Source organism: Dipteris shenzhenensis, chromosome 11, assembly GCF_047967505.1.
Source record: "Dipteris shenzhenensis isolate YYH24624 ecotype China chromosome 11, Dip_SZ_1.0, whole genome shotgun sequence".
Taxonomy (NCBI): Eukaryota; Viridiplantae; Streptophyta; class Polypodiopsida; order Gleicheniales; family Dipteridaceae; genus Dipteris; species Dipteris shenzhenensis.
The window spans coordinates 42,326,026-42,346,215 of NC_141606.1; the positions used below are offsets into that span (position 1 = coordinate 42,326,026).

A 20,190-nucleotide genomic window follows, 5' to 3' on the forward strand; every position below is an offset into this window, starting at 1 on the left:
AAAGATCACGACATCGGTTCTAAAAAGAAAAGATGCACAAAGGTAGTAAGTGTTGAAGATGTTTGATCTTGGATAGATTTTCTTTTAGATAATCTTTACATCACAATAGGTGATTCTTTGTTTCAACAAATTATAGGAATCCCCATGGGCACGAATTGTGCGGTCTTTTTAGCAAACTTTTATATTTTCACTTATGAATTTGACTTTATGCATCAATACCTGCTCTATCATTTTACATAAGCTTAGCTGAGTTAGGTGTTTTATAGATGATTTATTTGTACCAGATGAGTGGTTTACACATTATAAAAATGCCTCACATTGACTCAAACATTTCTGATTTGGCAAAATATGGAGTCATTTCTTCCCAATTCCATAGATTTTCCCGCCTTTGTACAACTAAGGAGTCTTTTATCACTCAATGTAGTAATTTGATCACTTTAGTATTACACAAGAGGTATAATCCAAGGAAAATAATGAAAAAAGTTCGCACAATCTTAGATATGAAGTCTTTTATCTATAGTGTATCGGCCTTAGGTATATTAGAATGATTGAACATAAGCTGAAAACAAAAAGCGGGGAGTTGAATAGCCCGTTTTTCTTTTAGTTTCAAAAGAGAGTTTGATTGAGTATGCTTGTGCTTTCTAAGTTAGGAATGTAATTTTACCTGTTTGTAGGAAGTGATACGTAAGTGTAAAGGGTCCATTTAGTTTTTTATGTTTTACATAAGAGAGAGAGAGAGAGAGAGAGAGAGAGAGAGAGAGAGAGAGAGAGAGAGATTTTATTCCCGTTTTTTGGAAGATTTTGTTTCTTGACTTGCTTGTTTATTTTTGCTTAGTCACCTTCTTCCTTTCTTCTTTATTTCTTGCTTTCTTTCTCTTTTGTTTATTTGATGTATTTTAGTAAGCTCTGGGTTTGCCCAAGAGACTCCGCGGGTCTTTAGAAAAGTATAGCTGCTTATGCTTGGGCACTGATGATGACATAAGTGTTGCTTTGCTTGCTAAGTATGTCTTCCTTTTGTTTTTCATTAAAGTTTTTGTTTACCTCTTTTTTCTTCTCTTTCATTTTCTCTTTTATTTTCAGTGTAAGTTTTTGGTCTTTAGAACAACAAAAAATCTAAATTTGTATGATTGGACATATTCTAGTCTTACAAAGGCATATGTAGCTTGAGACAAAGAGGTGAGAGTGCATCTTCATTGGATACAACATTGAGTCAAAGGGTTATTGTCTTTACAACCCAACCATGAGGTTGTTTTTTTCAGTAAAGATGTGTTCTAAGGGCACAACATTCAAAAAGCATTGAAGCCTAGGAAGAGTTGTTTAGGCATGGCACAAAGATTGTGTGGAAGAGAAGGAAGGTGGGCCACTAGCATAGGAACCTCTAACATAGAAGGATAGGCTTTTGCAATGGTACATGATGACTTTTATGGAACTTGGTGAATTGGTTGCTGATGCTAAATATTGTTTAGATGCTTTAATGAGATTTAGGAGACTTTAGACTCATGATGACTGAGCTAATTGAGTAGAGAAGATGTTCAAGAGCATAAGACATTCAAGGATGTAGAAGGGAACCCACATTGGGAGGAGCTGAGGATTGAGATGTGCTACATACGCCACCACCCACTTGACAACACCACTTGGGATGAAGGTAAGAGGTATCGAGGAAAAGTTGGATGGATCACTAGACAAGTACAGTTTGGTGAAAGGATTTCATTATTAGGAAACATTTACTATGACAACAAGAATGACACCTGTAAGATAGTTCTTGCACTAACAGTTGGAAAAAGTGATGGACCATGGAGATAGTTAACTGAATCACCCGTCGCATAAGTAGGATGAATGAAAAGTAAAAAGGGTGGTAGGCAGACCCTAGGTCCTAGGTTAGGACATCCATGATGCTATGTTATGGAAAGAGGGTCTATCTCATGTGGCCTGCCAATTGGATGCAGACACTACATCTGTGGCATGCTTTTGACGCATTTTGATTAGGCGAACTATGTGAGTGTGCCACATAGGATGGGACTGAAGCCTTTGCTTTTGTGATAAGCTTCTCAAGAGCTTCTATGAGAAGCTTCTTACCTCCTTAGCTAGGGTTTGCTAGATGTGATGTCACTTAGCTGCTGCATTTCCAGTAGTACGCTTGCATTCTAGACAGCGTTGGCATTTCCACTGCAACAATTCACGAGTGTGTGTGCACCTATCCTACTTGTCTTGGGCACTTCAGTCTAGAAGGCCTCCACCCTGTTCTCTTTCATGCTATTGGAGCAAGGTTTGCAAAGAAGGGCAGCTATAGCTGCAGGAACTTCAAGGTTGAGGACCATCCATGGAATTACATTTTTCTATTGACAAATTTTGATGGAAATCAGTTTTTACTTCCAACAAACTGTTTTCCCATAATAAAAAAGCAAGTAAGGTCACCATAAAGACTAATATTAGAGGGTGCTTCATCTGTTTTGAATGGGCATTAGTCACCCAAAAGGCTCAACATTGGACGTTTCCTCCTTGCCTCACCTTGTCTTATCATCATCTCATACACTGTTATCCTCTTGCACTGAGAGAAGGACTTATGATAGCCAGGATATCCTTTCATATTGAGGGAAGAGAACTGGTTGCTTGGAGGTGGTTTTGGGTTTGAGGTGGAGCATCATCATTATTCTTGGTCTACTGCGAACAGAGGTAAGTGCTTAGGCCTTTTTTTCTATTTGGCATCAAGTCGAGTTGTGCTTTAATTTGAAGGTATCAATTATTTGCTTAGGTGTCTTTGCTTTCATTTGATTGATCTGTCCTATTAAAACACAGCCCGCACGCACATGGTTGATCTGTCCTATTAAAGCACAGCCCGCACACACATGGTTTGTGTGATACACCAATTAAGGCACGATGAGTCAAAATGATGAATGCACCCTCCCAGAGAGTGCTAAGTTGGACGGAACCCACTATAGCATGTGGAAATCCAAGCTTGAGAATATTCGCAAAACTATAAAGTTTTGGAGTATTGGTGGACTAAAAAATGTCCAAGAGAGAATTTTGGGAGTGATGATGAGAAGAGCAAACAACTCATACTCTCACAAATCTGAGTAGTAGTGATAGCATTGTCTATGTTGTTAGAAATCTGAAAACACTAGTCGAAGCTTGTAAGACATTGCAGACCACCTATGATTGTGCTAGTATGCAAAAAGCCCAAGTCATTGAAAGACAATCGAGTAGGCTTAGAATGTGAGAGGGTTACAAAGTAAATGATCATTTAAACCAGGTCAAAGACTTGATAGATCAACTAGTAATGCATGGTGGGAAGATGCCAGCCGTATTGAACAAAACTTATAAAGGGGCCTTTACAGGTGTAAAGCCTGAAATAGGTTACCTAAGGATATTTGGCTGCACGGCTTATGCTTGTATCTCTGATGCTAATAGAGGGAAACGTGATAATAAATCAATTAAAGGTATCTTTGTTGGCTATATTGATGATCACAAGGCATATATGATATCCTGAAGCACACCCTATCATCACTAGCAAGGATGTAATCTTTGATGAAGGAGGAGGAACTAGTTAGACTTCACAATAGTATACAGTGTTCTATCCTATGAGTGAGCAAGTGTAGAGACAACCACCTGTTGCTGAAGAACTTCCATCAAATACTGGGAAGGTTAGAGGTGAGTCAAGGACCGTATTGAGATGATTTTATGAAACCAATCAAGAAGTTAAAGTTATCGGTGAACCATGAACCAGTATTGAGGGACTCGAAAGATCTACAAGGTTCCGAAGGGCACCTGATAGCACACAATATCACTAGCAAAGATGTAATCTTTGATGAAGGAACACAATATCATCACTAGCAAATATGTAATCTTCGATGAAGGAGGAACCCCTTGTGCTTCACAATAGTCTATTGTTCTATTGTATCATTGAGCAAGTGTAGAGAGAGAGAGAGAGAGAGAGAGAGAGAGAGAGAGAGAGACTCAAACTCAATCATCTTGACACGTCCCAGCACTCCTGAAACCTCTGATCTGCAAGCAAACACAAGAACACACACAACGTGAGAAAACTGAGCAGGCTGCTCACCACCTAACCATGACATCTACGGGATGTGATCCCGAATCAGGAGATGTCCCCTCCGAGCCAGGAGCTGAGCTACTGGCACGAACTCCCAACCAGATCCAAACCAGCCTGGTGTCCCATACCACCAGGTGGCGCTATGAAGCCTGGGATCTGCTACTGGGTCTTGGGCTACGCTAAGATGCAGGCGCGCTTCCGCGACTCAATCCAGGATCAGACCTAGCACCTGGGAACGAAACTTGCTCCCATTGGCTCTCTGAGAACTGAACCTCTGGGCCCCTTTTATAGACTCGAGCCCCAAGCGCCAAAAATAGCGAAGACCTCTAACTGGTTCGTACACTTGCCACTGAACCCGAGAATCAAGCCTGCCTAGCTCTAAGCCTCCCCAAGCTACCTGAGCTAGTCTTGTGTACCCAGTACACGTCAGATACCAATCCGTGCACATGACATACTTCCCCTCCTCTAAGAACTCACTCCTGAGTTCGCTAAAAAACCTGGAAATGTTCTCTGGGGGTTTTGTAATGTCTCCCATGTTGCATCCTCCTCAACACGATCCTTCCACTTCATCTTGTATTCCGTGATAGTTCTATTTCGAATCTGTCTTTCACGAAATTCAAGAATACACTCAAGTTTGTGTGGAATAAAAGTCTAATCTGTTACTTCTATTATCTCTTGAGGAGAAACAAGTTGATTATTTGCACCCAAGACTTCTTTCAGTCTACTGACATGAAAGACTGGATGTACTTTTAACATCAGGAGGCAATTCTAGTCGATATGCAACTGGTCCAATTCTTTTAATGATCTTGAACGGACCACAGTATCTGGGGGATAATTTCGGAACCAAACCAGTACTTAGGCTCTTGGATTCCTTGGGAATTTGCAAATATACCATCGTTCCTTCAGAGAACTCTCTAGGTGAACGATGTCTATTAGCATAAAATCTGTCCCAATCTTGGGCACTTCTCATAGACGCCTTGGCAAACTGCAACATTTCCTGCATATCTTGCAAGAAGTTCTTTGCAGCATCATTTTGAATCCCTTTTAACCCAACCATAACTGGTGACTTAGGTTGAAACCCGTACATAAGCATAAAAGGACTGTAACCAGTACTCGAATGCTTTGCACTGTTATAAGCAAATTCTATCATAGGTAGATAATCTTCCCATAAAGACTGTCTCTTAGATACATATGATCGAAGCATATCTTCAACCAATTGGTTAACCTTCTCTGCACTGCCATCGGATTGTGCATGATCTGAGGAACTCATACTTAGAGTAGTTTCTAACTTCTCAAAAACAAGTGTCCAAAAGTTACTTGTAAACTTTGAGTCCCTGTCACTGACTATGTCAGAGGGTAAACCATACAGCTTAAACAAGTGGTCCACAAACTCGTGAGCGAGCTGAACAGCTGAAATAGTTGTTCTAGTAGGTAAGAATCTAGCCATTTTTGTCAGACGGTCGACTATGACCCAAATGGAGTCATGACCCTTGTGCGTTCGAGGCAAACCAGTAATAAAATCCATGGAAATACTTTCCCATTTATTACCTGGAATCTGTAATGGCTGTAATAAACCCACGCTTCTAAGACGTTCTGCCTTAGTAACTTGACAAACCCGGCAACCTACTACATAGTTCTCAATAAATGCACGCATCTTAGGCCAATAAAAGGTATGCTTCACAAGAGACAGAGTCCGATGTATACCCGGATGTCTAGCACGAGGAGCATCATGACACTCCTAGAGAATCTTGGATCTAAGTTCCAGAACATCTGGCACACAAATCTTTCCATTTCGGAATAGCAAGCCGTTCCTAATCATCCACTGACCTCCCGCCGCCTGTACCGTAGGTGACACAATCCCTGAGTCCTGGTCAACCATGGAGCTTCCATCTTGGACTCTCTGCCAATAAGATTTGAAATGACTATCAGTTGCATAAAGCCCTCTCAAGGATTGAAATAGGTATGAGGATATTTCCGTAAATGACATAGCATTTACAAACTTGACTCGACTTAAGGCATCTGCCACACTGTTCAACGAACCCTTTTGATAACGTATTTCAAAATCAAAATCTTGCATTGATTCTACCCATCTAGCTTTCCGTCCCCTCAATTCAGATCCATCACACACATACTTAATTGACTGATGATCAGTCAATACAAGAAACTTCGAACCATACAAGTAGTGTCTCCAAACCTTAAGGGCATACACTACAGCATAGAGTTCCTTTTCTAGTGTGGGCCAACGAAACGATATTGGGTGTCATCTAGCTTCTTACTCTCGAAAGCTACAGGTTTGCCCTCTTGGAATAGAGCTGCCCCAATCACAAAATCACTCACATCGGCCTCTAAAACATAAGGCCGGGTAGGATCGGGTAATGCAAGAACGGGTGCTTCTTTGATAGAAAACTTCAAGGTTTCAAAAGCCTTGTTCAATGCATCATTCCAAGAGATCGGCTGGGTAGACCTGCGTCCACGACCTTTCAATATGTTTGTTAGGGGTGCCGTGATATGTGAATAATCACGCACAGACTTCCGTAGAAATACCATAAATCCTAGAAAAGAACGAAGTTGTTTCATAGTCTGAGGGATAGGCCATTCTAAAACCTTTTAGATACGATCCAGATCAATGCTAATACCTTCAGAAGAAATCTTGTGTCCTAAGTAAATGATCTTCTTCATAAAGAAGTCACATTTACTCATCTTGGCATAGAGCTTATGCTGTCTTAGAATAACTAAGACAATCCGGAGGTGTCCTATGTGATCCTCAAGCGTTCGGCTATATACCAAGATGTCATCTAAGAACACTTTGCCCAGAAAAGCTCGGAACAAATCGTTCATCATTTGCTGGAAGGTGGCAAGAGCATTGGTCAAACCAAAAGGTAATACAAGAAACTCGTAGTGGCCATACCTAGTTTGGAATGCGGTTCTATCTATGTGTTTAGCATAGATATGGATTTGGTGATAACCCGTATGCAAATCAATCTTAGTGAAATACTTCGCTCCGGCCAAACGGTCTATTAGATCATCGGAACGAGGTAGAGGGTATCAATTCTTAATTGTCACTTTATTCAATCGTTTATCATCTATACACATTCTCCATGTAGAATCTTTCTTCTTCCTTAAGAGGACAGGTGCTTCCCAAGGTGATTTACTTGGACGTATATAGCCCATATTCAGGTAATCTTGTAGCTGTGAAGCTAACTCATCCTTCTCAAGCTGGCTCATCCTATAAGGTGGTATACTAATAGGTTGAGCCCCAGGTACTAAGTCTATGCGATGATCTACTACCCGTTCTGGAGGTAAACCTTCCGGCAGTTGACCAGGGAATACATCCTTGAAACCATCTAACAACATTCTCAATTCACGGTGTTGAAACACACTTAAATCATTCTTGTTATTTACAGAGACAACAAATGAAGAAAGTGGAATCAAAACACATTGATAGACATCATAATGAGAAGTGTTTAATATATTCCGAAGCTGCATCGCAGATACAATAGGTCCCTGAGAAGAGGGAATATTATCAGACTGAATACAAAATTGGGTGTCCTTATCCAAAAAAGAAAGGGTATGTTCCTTCCATCCAATCCGAATATCGTGAGTTTTAAACCACTCTATTCCGATTAACAAGTCCACATGCTCCAAGTGCATAACATAGAACATAAGAGCCCCTGTGTATTCTTGAATCCGGATAGGAAGCGCTTCAATCTTGCGATCCCAAAACTGCTTCCCAGCTGGAAGCTGCACCTCATAGGTGTGATCGCTAGGTATAGTGGACAGCCCAATCTTCTGCACAAATTTGTAATTAACAAAGTTGTGAGAGCTGCCTGGGTCAAAGAGAATGTAAACTCTTTGGTCCCTAACTTCTCCATAAACTCGGAAAAGATCATGGGAACCAAATAACGAAGTATTAAAAGTGCAATTACAAAAAAGTGGGCAGGTAATGACATTTACAGAAATACCTGTCATCGAAACTTGGTTCGCTCCCTTGGCTTTGGTACCCGGACCCGCCTGGAGCTTCGGTCCCAGCGCTTGCTTTTGATTCTTGCGCTTTGGACAATCATTCTTAGTGGGGCCTCGCTCCTCGCAGAAGAAGCAACGTCCTTCCTTCTTAAGCTTCAAGGTACAAAGGAAACGGGCACGACCATTCTTCGCCTGAGTCAAGTGTTTCTTGGAGGCGTTGTCTATATACTTCGTCTCCCCGAAACCAGTGGTAGACTGGAAGAACTTCCGTTTGTTCTTCCCACTCGTGTCAGAAACTATGGTTCCCTTTGCACTGGCCATGGTATCATCATAAATACGCGCATAATTCATGGCCTTTTGCAACGTGGTACACTTGTTGTTCTTGATCTGCAACTTGTACGAGTCAGGCAAACCATCCACAAAGAAGCCTAACAAGGTCACTGGATCCATCTTTGTAGCTCTGGTCTGCAAATCTTGAAACCTTTGAAGATAAACCTCAAAAGTCAAGTTCAGCTTGGACATATCGAGGGCTTTGAGCTTGCCTACGATATCATAGTCGTCGTCCTCCTTCAGAAACTCCTTCCTGAAGACCCCTTCGAAATCTATCCATGTTGCAGGCTTGGGTTGGAGTTCCTTCCACCATAGTAAAGCCTTTCCTGACATGAACCCGGCTGCAAGCTGTATATTCTTGTCATCTGGGTACGGGTGGAACTGGAAGTGTACTTGCCACTTGTGCAACCAAGTGTCAACAACCTCCTTGGTTCGAGACTTCTGATCTCCGGGAAAAGGATCTGGAGTGATGTTCGGACCTAACACTAAAGCCATGGCATCCACATGCGTGAGTGCTTGAACAATGCTAGTCAGAAGTGTGAGGGTAGTCTGAATCCCTTGGAGTTGCTACGTCAACCCCGTTTGATTCGCATTAACTTGCTCAAACTTTCCATCAAGAGCAGTGGTGAATTCACTGAAGGCTTTCTTCGTAATCAGATCGTCATAGAGACCCTGGTCTTCCTCCGCAGGGTAGTCCAAATCCTGATCTCCCATGGCAAACTCAGGATTTACAGAATCAGCCATGTCTGAAATCTGATCTGGAAAGAGTAGCGAACTGAGAGAAGTACTGGGGGAATCGAAGCTGGAAGGAGAGTGGAGCAGAGAAAAAAACCGTCCCAAGAAGAGGTGACGAAAGAAGAGAAGCTGGCCGAGAAGAAGGGGTACTAAGCTGTCAATCAGCTGGAGTAGGTGAACCCGGAGACTCCCCCTGCTGGTTCCGCTGCAGGCTGTATTGTATGGATATCTGCTGCAGCTGTAGCCGTACCTAGGTGACGAAAATCTGGTAGAGGTGTGGAGAGGTCTTCTTGCGCACACTTGTATAAGCTGTGGCTGAGCTTGGGATCTCGCCAGGCTATAAAGGAGACGGTGCAGCTAATCTAGGAAGCTATGCTTTCTAGAAAAGCCCACCCTCCCAAACTTGGAAGGTTGATGCTTTTTTTAGCATGCACACCCTCCTAACCTTGGAGGGTCGATGCTTTTCTCGCCCGCCCTCCCAACTTGGAGGGTGGTGCTTTTTTCGCACATCAGCCTCCCCGAGCAGCCTGGCCGCACCCTGCTCCAGCCTATGGCGCACCCCCCCTGCCTGGCCGAATCACGCTCCAGCCCTAGGCGCACCCTCAGCCTCACCTACTTGCGTCACCTATCCTTTGCGCAGCCCTGACCAAAGCACGGGATCCCCTAGGGTTCCTGTCAACCCTTCATCTACCCATCAGCCCCTCTCACGCCTCTCCTCCAATCCTCTCCACTCTCTCCTAGCTACACCTCACACCCTCTCTTACCTAAACCTTCAGCAATCTCGAATTCATCCTCACTCTCTTCTTCCTACCTTTTCCCTAAAGTCTGACCACTTCCCATAACTGATGAACCAAACAAGAACTTGCAGCACAAATTTCGAAATTAGGGCATACCTGGAGGAACAAATCGTCCAGAATTCTTGGAACAGAAGTTCCTACCTCAAGAGTTGGCTCTGATACCAACTGACACGTCCCAGCACTCCTGAAACCTCTGATCTGCAAGCAAACACAAGAACACACATAACGTGAGAAAACTGAGCAGGCTGCTCACCACCCAACCATGACATCTACGGGATGTGATCCCGAATCAGGAGATGTCCCCTCCGAGCCATGAGCTGAGCTACTGGCACGAACTCCCAACCAGATCCAAACCAGCCTGGTGTCCTATACCACCAGGTGGCGCTGTGAAGCCTGGGATCTGCTACTGGGCCTTGGGCTACGCTAAGATGCAGGTGCGCGTCCGCGACTCAATCTAGGATCAGACCTAGCACCTGGGAACGAAACTTGCTCCCATCGGCTCTCTGAGAACTGAACCTCTGGGCCCCTTTTATAGACTCGGGCCCCAAGCGCCAAAAATAGCGAAGACCTCTAATTGGTTCGTACACTTGCCACTGAACCCGAGAATCAAGCCTGCCTAGCTCTAAGCCTCCCCAGGCTACTTGAGCTAGTCTTGTGTACCGAGTACACGTCAGATACCAATCCGTGCACATGACACATCTATTGATGAAGAACATTTATCATATATTGGTCCGGTTGAACGTCAGTCAACGACCATACCAAGATGATCTTTGAAACCAACAAAGAAGGTCATGTTATTGATGAGCTCTCAATCAGTGATGAAGGACTCAAAAGATGTACAAGGGTCCAAAGGGCACCTGATAGGATCAATGTTAGTCATGCATCAATGACCACTATGAAATATATAGCCAATCCTGAAAGATGTGAGGGTGCCAAGGATGATCCCTACTGGCAAGAAGCGATGAAAGAGGAGTATGATAGTATCATATAAACCAAAACTTGGGAGTTTGCAGATTTACCACTAGGAAAGATTTTTCGTCGATAACAAATGGGTCTACCGATTAAAATAAAGAGTAACGGAAGTGTGGACAAAAGTATAAAGCCAGGCTGGCTGGAAGGGTTCCCAGATAGAAAGCTTTGACTATGATGAGACCTCTGCACGAGTAGCCAAATATAACACTTTCAGATTGATAGTAGCCCAACATGCCACCACAGTTTGGGGTAGGTAAGTCACTAGTTGAGCATGAACCAAAGATATAATAGGACTAAAAAGAAGGCTTGGAACAACCAGTTCAGCAACAGCAGCAGCAGGATTCTCAGCAAGAAAAAGAGGTCCTGTAGGAGACCAAGAATTTACCAAAGTGGTATCTGAAGATACTAGAGGATGCCAAATTCGGGACTTGCCTAAGTGCAGCAAGAGTGAGAAGTCAGCCACAATTGCAACAGCTTAAATGCAGCACTCTCATTGCATGTTCTAGATAAGTATGGACCTGAGACATTTACATAGTCTGACAAGCATGTAATAAAGGGTAAATTTACGTACTTAGCTTTTAGAATGGTGGGCCTTTTAATGGCTTGTAAATAAAAAGTCTTTTAGCAAGGGGAGCCATAATAAAGGGCAAATTTACTTACTTAGCTTTTAGAATGGTGGGCCTTTTAATGGCTTGTAAATAAAAAGTCTTTTAGCAAGGGTAGCCATAAGTTGCCACATGGTAATTGATGCCATTCCCACATCTATAAAAGTGGGCTTTGCTATACCATGTACTCAATTCATTTCTTTTTGCAAACTTGTGGTCACTCATTATAGCCGAAGCTTGAATCGCTCTAGAGTGGCTTCAGTCCACTATCACGACTGATCCATTTCCATGACCAAGTCTGCATTGGGCTTTATCTGATGGAGATTCGCCGGCACTGGGGGATACTATTGCGACAGATTAGAGAGCAGTAGGAGGTGGCTAAATCACATGACATAGAGGCTGACCGGGCATGACAACAGTCATATACTTCTACACATTTGAGTCGGCCCCAGCACACAGCGGAGTGTAGGAGGAGCTAGCTGACATGAGGGCAGCCTGGATCAGCAGAGAGAGCCGACATGGTGCCTTTGAGAGAGGGACGCAGGGACCATGCGTGAGATAGAGAGCGCCCAAAGCACATTGTATTGAGGTTCCGACCTATCACAATGTTCCTTAGGGGGGATTGACAGAGACGAGGGGTCACTCTGGACATAGCCCAGAGAGCTCAAAGATCGAAGAGACCGCGTCCCCCACCACAGCACGAGACAGCTCGACAAACACATATACGAGATACCTTCATAGCTCACTAGAGAGCCATCACTGTGCGGCTTCCGTATCTGAGTCCCAACTCCGAGATTGACTTGATTCAGTTTGTAGTTGATAGATTGACTTGATTCAGTTTGTACTTGATTGATTATGATTGTGTTAGCATAGATTAGTACTCAGCAAGGGCCCTCCAGGCCATTGAGGCTTGTATGAGTTTTCTTTTTCTGTGCACTTTGTCCCATAGGCTTGCAAGGCCTCCCGCGGACGTTCATACATCTTTCTTTCTTTCTTTCTTTCTAAGCTGAACTAGGATGTCTTCTCCTAGCCTAGGAATCCTCTTTCCTAGCCCTGTTACTGGTGCAGCCCCTCACTAGCTATGGATCTATACACAAGCCAGGTACTTTGATGGTTCAGCTCTTGAATTTCTGCAACCTACATGCTGTACTTTACCCTACATGCTGTAACTTTACCTTTGCATTCATGTGCTGGTATTTCTACATCATTGGCTGTGAATTAGACCTAAGCTAGCAGGCTGTAGGCTAGCTTAGTTACAAAGCATGTGCATTGGAAGAATGCTATGAAACACAAAATGGATGCCATCATGAAAAACCACACTTGGGATCTAGTTGACCTTCCATTGGGAAGAACGTGGTTGGATGCAAATGGGTTTACAAAAAGAAAACTAAAGTAGATGGATCTATTGATAAGGACAAGGCAAGGCTGTGGTTGCCAAGGAATACTCATAGGAAGAAGGGGTAGATGTCATCTATACTTTTGCATTGGTGCAAAGTCTACTGCTATTAGAACCCATAGTAGCACACTTTTCATGGCCCCGGTGGCAAATGGATGTCAAATTTGGATTTTTAAATGGAGACTTGGACGTGGAGGTATTGATGGAGCAGCCAGTCAGGTTTGTGCGAAAAGGAATGAGAGGACGAGGTATGCAAACTTAAAAGCAAGCACCCCTCGTCATGGTATACAAAGATTGATGCCTTTTTCTAGATATTTGACATGCAAAAGGCCACATCAGATCCCAATCTTTATGTATTTTTAGTTGGAAATAGTGAAATCCTGGTAAAGCTTGAAAAGCACCTTGAATTACACAGGAGGATAATAGCATGCAAAAGGCAATGCAAAAGAATTAGTTTAGATGACAGAAGATCAGAATGTAAATGCCACCAGTCTCAGTAGTCTCTGATTTACATAGTGAGAAAGATGATCGTGATCACAACTTACAAGGAACCAAAGAAAAAGGGGGCCGTGTTATTATTGTAGCTTGGTAAGTTTGCCTTTGAATTTCTGAGGAAAATTGTAGACGTTGCGAAATAAGAATCTGAATCCATTAGTAAAGACTCTGCAAGCATATAAGTCTTGGCATAAGATGGGGTGCTTAAAATGTAAGGGATTTGTTTACAAATACCAGAGAAAAGCTACAACAGAAACCTGGGCTTTGAGGCTGATTTCTTAGGGACAAGGGAACAAGATGGCAAAGATCCAGCTCCTCTTCCTGGATATATGTACTTTGCGCTGCCTGGTATAGCAAGGACTATTGATGTTGCTAGTGACTGTTAATGGACTGTGGCTCATAACTAAAGGAGAACATAAAGCAAGGCTAAATTGGGGGTCTTGTTTTGTTGGAAGGATAATAAAATTACAGTTGAGGGTATTAGAAGAATCGTTTTCACGAATTTGGGGTGAAGTTCAGGTCTGTGTGGAAATGGCATGAAAGACTGTGAGCCAGGTCCAGCCTCCTGTTGCAGTTTTATGCTTTTTAAAAATCTGGCAATTTAAATTTGGGAAAAACCGTTTGATCTGATAATTTTTGTAACTTTTTTGTCGTTGGTGAAGATGTATTAATGGGAGCTAACCGTTTCAGATGGACCTATTCAACAAAAGGCTTACTCAACCGAGGACTACTTAAGAATTACCGAAGAGCAAGCAAAGGCTTTGGTTCCAGAAGAACAACGCAGAGGTGAGTTCTTGTATAAGACTATGCTATTGATTGTAACATTCTAGTATTGTAGGTCAAGCTTCAGTGTATCCTCTGCAGAAGAAAGTGTACAATTTTCCTGGTGACTGCTTTGGTCATTTTGGAAAGTGTCTTACCTCTGCTGATTATCATCGGTGGCCAAGAGCCTAGTATCTTAAAAGTGGGCATCCTGTGGGCCTGAATGAAGTATATTTCACTGAAATTTTCTGAGCACGAATGTTAAGGCAATGTGGAAGCTTCCCAGAAAGACATAAGGAGTGACTTCTGGGGGGTTTTTCTCCAGAGGAAATCCACACGTGTCCTTTTTCCAGCCTTCATCATTGGCCATCGCAGTATCCCAATTGTTTGCTAAAGGTGTCGTATGTAGCTTTCTTAGTGGTAAATGCTACTCACTCATAGAGCATATGATTTATCCACTTTTATACACCTGTTTAAATTGATAAGGATTACTGCACCTCTTCTTGGGCTATACGTTCTCTCAAGTTCACACACGTCCAAGGCATCATTGCCTGATTGCTTTTTTAATTAAGTAGCACATAAGTTGTCGGATGATAGTCTCGAAGTTCATCACCACCTTCTCCATGCAGCTGCTGAGGCTGCAGCTTGGGGTGGCACTCCACCTGAGGTGAATACAGAAGCTTCCGTTGAACAAAAGAGAGGTTCAGAAGAAGCGGCGAACAATGCTGGGACAACACAATGATGTACAGTTGTGAGGCCCATAGCTGCAGGGATAAGTGCTTCAAATAACTCGCATGGCATTCAAGTCATGTACATTGCCAAATTTGTGTAACCAAAATTCCAGCCTGCGTCTGGTTAACAGCCATAAGTGGCAGATTAGATGTCAAATGTTCTATTTATTTGATTTCAAGATGGGGGCTTTTGGTTTTTGCACCACTGTGAAGATGCATGATGATGTGGTGGCATCAGCTGAAAAATGGGGTTAATGAACGGGTGAGATTCTGAGAAACTTTTACGGATAGAATGGTATCAAGTGCAGGAAGTCTGATTTTAGTGGTTTTATTTGCATGCAGACTTATGCTGGCATTTATGTGTATTACTGAGCATGAGTATTTTGCACAGGGCTCACAAGCCCATTTAAGTTCCAGTTTTTCCCAAGATGTAAAGTGACCATGACGATCATTGGGTATGCAGTCTTTGCTAAGTTGACTGGTTGCTATTTCTAAGGCAGTTATCAAATAGAATACTACCGATAGTTATTTGCTTTCTTCTAGGTGGTTGGGGAGTTGTGAAGCCTTTTGCATATTTTAAAAGATACGACTTGCGGAGGTTGATGTCATGGTAGGATGTGTCACGAGAGTTGGTTGAGGCTCGGTTCTATAGTTTGACTTAATCTCAAACTTTTCCCCTTTTGCTAGGTTTCTTCTCTGAGCAGTTTTTACATTTTCTATTTCATAGAGTGCATGTTTCATAACTTGACATCATTAAGTGGAAAATAAAGCCACGTCTATTTCAAGTTGAACTTCACAGGGAAGCCCACTGGAAGCATTCTTTTTGAAAACTATATAGAAAGAAAATTCACATTTTTAAAAGAACAAAAGTTGGAACCTTGCAGACATATGACGATGCCCAACTGCCCTGTTCTCTCTTGTTTGCACACAATTGAATCAAGTCTAGTCCCAGAAGTTCTCTGGACGATCTACTCAAATGAGAATGGACCAGAATCTGCTCTAAATGATGTAGAATCTATTGCTTCCAAGTATCTGGAGTGAAGACAGGAGCTATTTTCCTCAAAGAGCACCTTGATCTTAAGTTATTGATGTCTTACTGAGATTTCAGTTGGAAAGTTTAGGCTTGATGAAGTGTTTGTTCTGTTATTTACTGTTTGTGAGAAAAAGATATGTTAAACCCTAGTTCAAAAATTTAGGTTTGATGTAACACCTGAAATTCAAACTAAATATACGATGCTTGAATGTGTCGAAGTCGAGTTTTGAAAACTACTACACTAGGAGCAAGCTTTTGTGGTTTGGTCAAAGTTTCAATGCCAAACTCCTCAATAATGTTTCTCAAAATATAGTTACAGATTGATTTAATACGTGATTTGTGTGGTGAACCTTGCAACCGGCCTCTAATAAAAAATAAGGGTGGTAAATTCACAATTTAGCAAGTAATACTCCACTGGTAAAACATCCTTAGTAAACAATAACATAGGGGAGCTAGAATGCTCCTACTCAATACACAGGGTACTTAGCTCCTAACTACCGAATCTTGAGATGTAGAGAAATGAACAAATGGACGTTGGGGTAAATACACTTTTGCACACAATGGCTTCTCACCCCCCTTTGTACTCAGCTTGGTTGGGAGCCTTAAAAGACACTCCCTATCCCATGGATGCACTCTACAAGCTTGTACCCAATGTGAATATACCTATGCCTAGGCCTTCGCTCGCGTAGCCCGTATAGCCAAGCCCATTGTGAGTGCTAGTTCTAGGACCTATTGGGCTAGGACTCGCTAATGCAATGCCTACATGACCCATGACCTTCTATAATCCCCCCCTTAGTGCCACGTAACTACAGCACCACACTGGCCTCACTAGTAACCTCTCCTGCATTGCAAATACTACTCATAGATGAGGCTATGAGGATTTTAGTGCAAGCACTAGGAAGGGGGGGCCATGGCGCCAACCTTTGTTGGAAGGGACACCAATGCTTCGAGGAGCAGACCGGTCCCATCTCCAAGCTCATCACTAAATTTATACGAGAGGGAGATTCAGTATCTCATGTAGAGTGGTTCAAATGATGTGGCCATTGATCTCTTGAACTGATTGGCCCAACAACTTAAAGGGGGGGTGACAAGAAGAGATAATGTGTGGTGTGGACTCTACATGGGTAACCATCTTGCCAATGAGTGCCCCCGCCTTAGGGCAAAGCCAACACTCTATTGTGCTCATTGTGCTAGATGGGGAAATCATGAGACATCTCAGTGGCGATATCCTAAGGTTATGCCCCACCTAATGTACTAGCAAAGGCAGTCCCTGACCTTACCCGCACCACCAAATCAGTTAATCAAGGACAACTAGCTATTCAAGGAGCCCCCTCTGCCAACCATGGGAAATATATGGCTCTGAACCTCCCATTATCGCCACCCATTTTAGGACCTTAGCCTCCACCACATCAGATCATCCTGATGAACTATGTGATTATTGGGGAGCCACCCAGTGACTTGGAAGATCTAGATTATGCCCCTTTCGTAGTTAATTGACTCTGCACCATATGCGAGTCCCTTATACCAGTCCATCAGATAAGGCATTATATCATGCAGGACTCCACAGTGACTCACGTGTTGTGGAGGAATGCCATCGGAACCTCCACTCTAAGCTACTCCTTGTGAGAGCAATGTAAAGCACGAGCTGTCCGCAAGTGTCACTTAAACGGCTCTTGGATTGTTGCAATGTGTTTCCACAAGAGAGGAGGGAAGGGGGAGAGGGAGAAGAGAGGGAGAAGGGGAGATGGGAGGAGGGAGAGGGAGAGAGGAAGGGGAATGGAGTGGCAAACACAAAGGCACTACAAAGGAAACACAAGAACACTTAAAACCACTCTTGGAAGAGAAGAGGGAGCTTGTATTCCAAACTTGTGCATCCAACAACGAAGACCAAAGCCAACTATTTGGCCTTTTATGCAAGTCACCTTTTGAAGGGAGGACCAACCCTTTTCCTTATACCACTCTCGCTCATATCTCTTTTATTACAACCACTTGGGTGCATATGGCACCAAGGCATTCTCTCAACCTCCTCTCGTCTTCAAATGGCTCTTGTGTTATCCATATACGAGATCTAAATGGCTCTTGTGTTATCCTTGCCAATTTGGATGACCCCGACACCTACCTCTGTCTTAAGCAATTTGAGTCTCAAAACCCACATGATTAGGTCGATGTTGAGCCATTTGTAGCTCAAACCCCATCAGACCAGCTTGGTGTTGAGCCATTTGCGGCTCAAAACCCATACGACTGGATCCGTCACCGTGCTCTCCTTCTTGTTGCTAAGCCACCCTCGGATCAGCCGCGCTGGAGTATGTGGCTGTAGAGGACTATCTGGAGGACTGTGTAGCGGTCCAATTAGCGAGGGGTGATCTAAGTACGAGTGAAACATCCAAATGTGGGTGGCATGCATGTCCTTGAAGATGCGAATGTGATAGCCATGGAGGTTGTTGACTCGAAGGTAGAGGCGGAGTTCCTAGAACTAAGAGGGATTGATGTCGGGGTTGAAGACAATCTAGTTGTTGAGATTATGGAGCTTGTCATCGTGAGTGGGCTGACTGTGGGTGGCAAGATCATGGAGGAGCAAGAGGATGAGGCAGTTGAAGTGGACGGCTGCAACCACTGCAGGGTTTGGAACAAAGCTGTAGGTATCATTGAATGACTGGAGGCGGAAGCAACATCCCTCCTGATTCATTTCCTTGGGAAAATTATACTTCGAGAAGTTGTAAAAAATATTTGGGTCCTTTTGTTGGAGCTCCCAAAAGTGGGCCTAGGTTCATCGTTGTTCCATGGATATGTAAAGGGAATGGATCCGCCGGTTGACGTGTGCACTGCAATAGTAGCACCATATTGCTCCTCCTTCCAAAAAGGGATGAGCCAATGGGGTTGAAGGCTGGCATCCAAGTCGGCGGTGAGGGGAATGGGTGCGTTTGGGGCTAGGAGATAACCATAACATGTGCGCTTCAGATGGGTTCGCCATGAGTCACTGAAGGACTAGGTAATGAACTGAGTGAGGGGGAAAACTTCTATAATTTTGTAGAAATGGAGGCAAGAGCCTTTGAGCTAAGCCTTCCAGTGATGCAGTCGGGCGTTGTCGGGCAAGCCTTGGAATGACTGCAGATCGGGTTGCCATTGGAGATCTTCGAGCGGACATCATCATCGTCCATGGACATAGGTTCCTCCTCAGTTGTCCCTATGGGTGACAGATCGATGGTGGGTGTAGGTTCAAAATTCACCGACTTCAAGGGTGTGTTATTTGCCTCATTCGAAAGGTCAGTAGGAGCAATAGAGGAGATGGACTGGGAGGTCCCGTGTTGTGTAGAGCTGGTGTTGGAGGCGTTAGAGGAGAATTTCAGGACGTTTGTGTGGGGTAGAGGGGGCAGGACATGATTGGTGGGTTGCTGGGGGGTTGGGCAAGATCTGTAGGAGGTGGCTATGGAATTTTGGAGGGGGCGGTGGAGTTGGAGATAGCTATGGCTTCCTGCCCTTCCTCCTCAGTGACATCTTCGGGGTAGGCTACATGAATGGTTTCAAAATTGCTAACCAGGGACTCGAGGGAGTCCTAGAGAGCCTGTAGCACCCGATTATACAAAATGATTATTCTGAGGGATGGTAGGTGGTATGCAACTAGGTGCCCTTGCGTTTGGATGGCGGAGGTTCGGTCGTAGGTCTGCATCTAGTTGGTGTCGGCTTGGAGGTTGTCAGGAGTGCAGACCCATGGACTGAGTTCGTCAGGCTTCGCTACTAGTTACATCACTTCATTGTCATGTGGATAGTTTGTGGACTCCGTGATGACCTGACACCACGCCTGGAAGTTTAGCAGGATGGGGTGGTCAACGAGGGTCTGAAGATCGGAGGGACAGAGGAGGGAGAGATTGGCAGGTTGAACGTTGACGGAGAAATAGAACATGGCGAGGATGGGACGGCAGTGGTTGGGATTGCGATGGAGGATTGTTTGGAGTGCATTGGGCAAAAGAGGGGCGGTGAGGTCTATGTGGAAGATTAGGTTCTGTGTGCGGAGTTTGTTGAAGTGCATTTGGAGAGTTTGGGGGATGTTGCGTGGGGCGAGTGTGTAACTGGCAAATTGTGCGGAGATCTCTTGGTACATTTGGAACTCCTCTTGCTTCACTGTCTTCCAATGTCGATTCCTCTGGGTGGACATAGGTGCGCAGGATCTCATTCTCTGCCTGCATGCTCTGCCTGCATGGTGATGGTGAGGGCATGCTTCTGTGCTAGGAGATAATGGGGGTTTTTTGGATCTATTTGTCGGACCCCTCCTTGAGTCTTGGTTGTTGTTCCTCAGCTTGCGCGCTACATTCTTCTGCAACACAA

General features: G+C 43.8%; 1 protein-coding gene across 1 annotated transcript in view; it reads left to right on the plus strand.

Moving 5' to 3' along the window:
- Nucleotides 1-15,036, plus strand: part of HCF106 (Bacterial sec-independent translocation protein mttA/Hcf106) — a 38,534-nt gene extending 23,498 nt beyond the window's left edge. Inside the window, exons 5-6 of the mRNA XM_087381723.1 lie at nucleotides 14,032-14,127; nucleotides 14,733-15,036. Coding sequence (XP_087237849.1) covers nucleotides 14,032-14,127; nucleotides 14,733-14,845 — 209 coding nt within the window. The 3' untranslated portion in view covers nucleotides 14,846-15,036. The remainder of the gene's footprint in view (nucleotides 1-14,031; nucleotides 14,128-14,732) is intronic.
- Nucleotides 15,037-20,190: the final 5,154 nt, after the last annotated feature.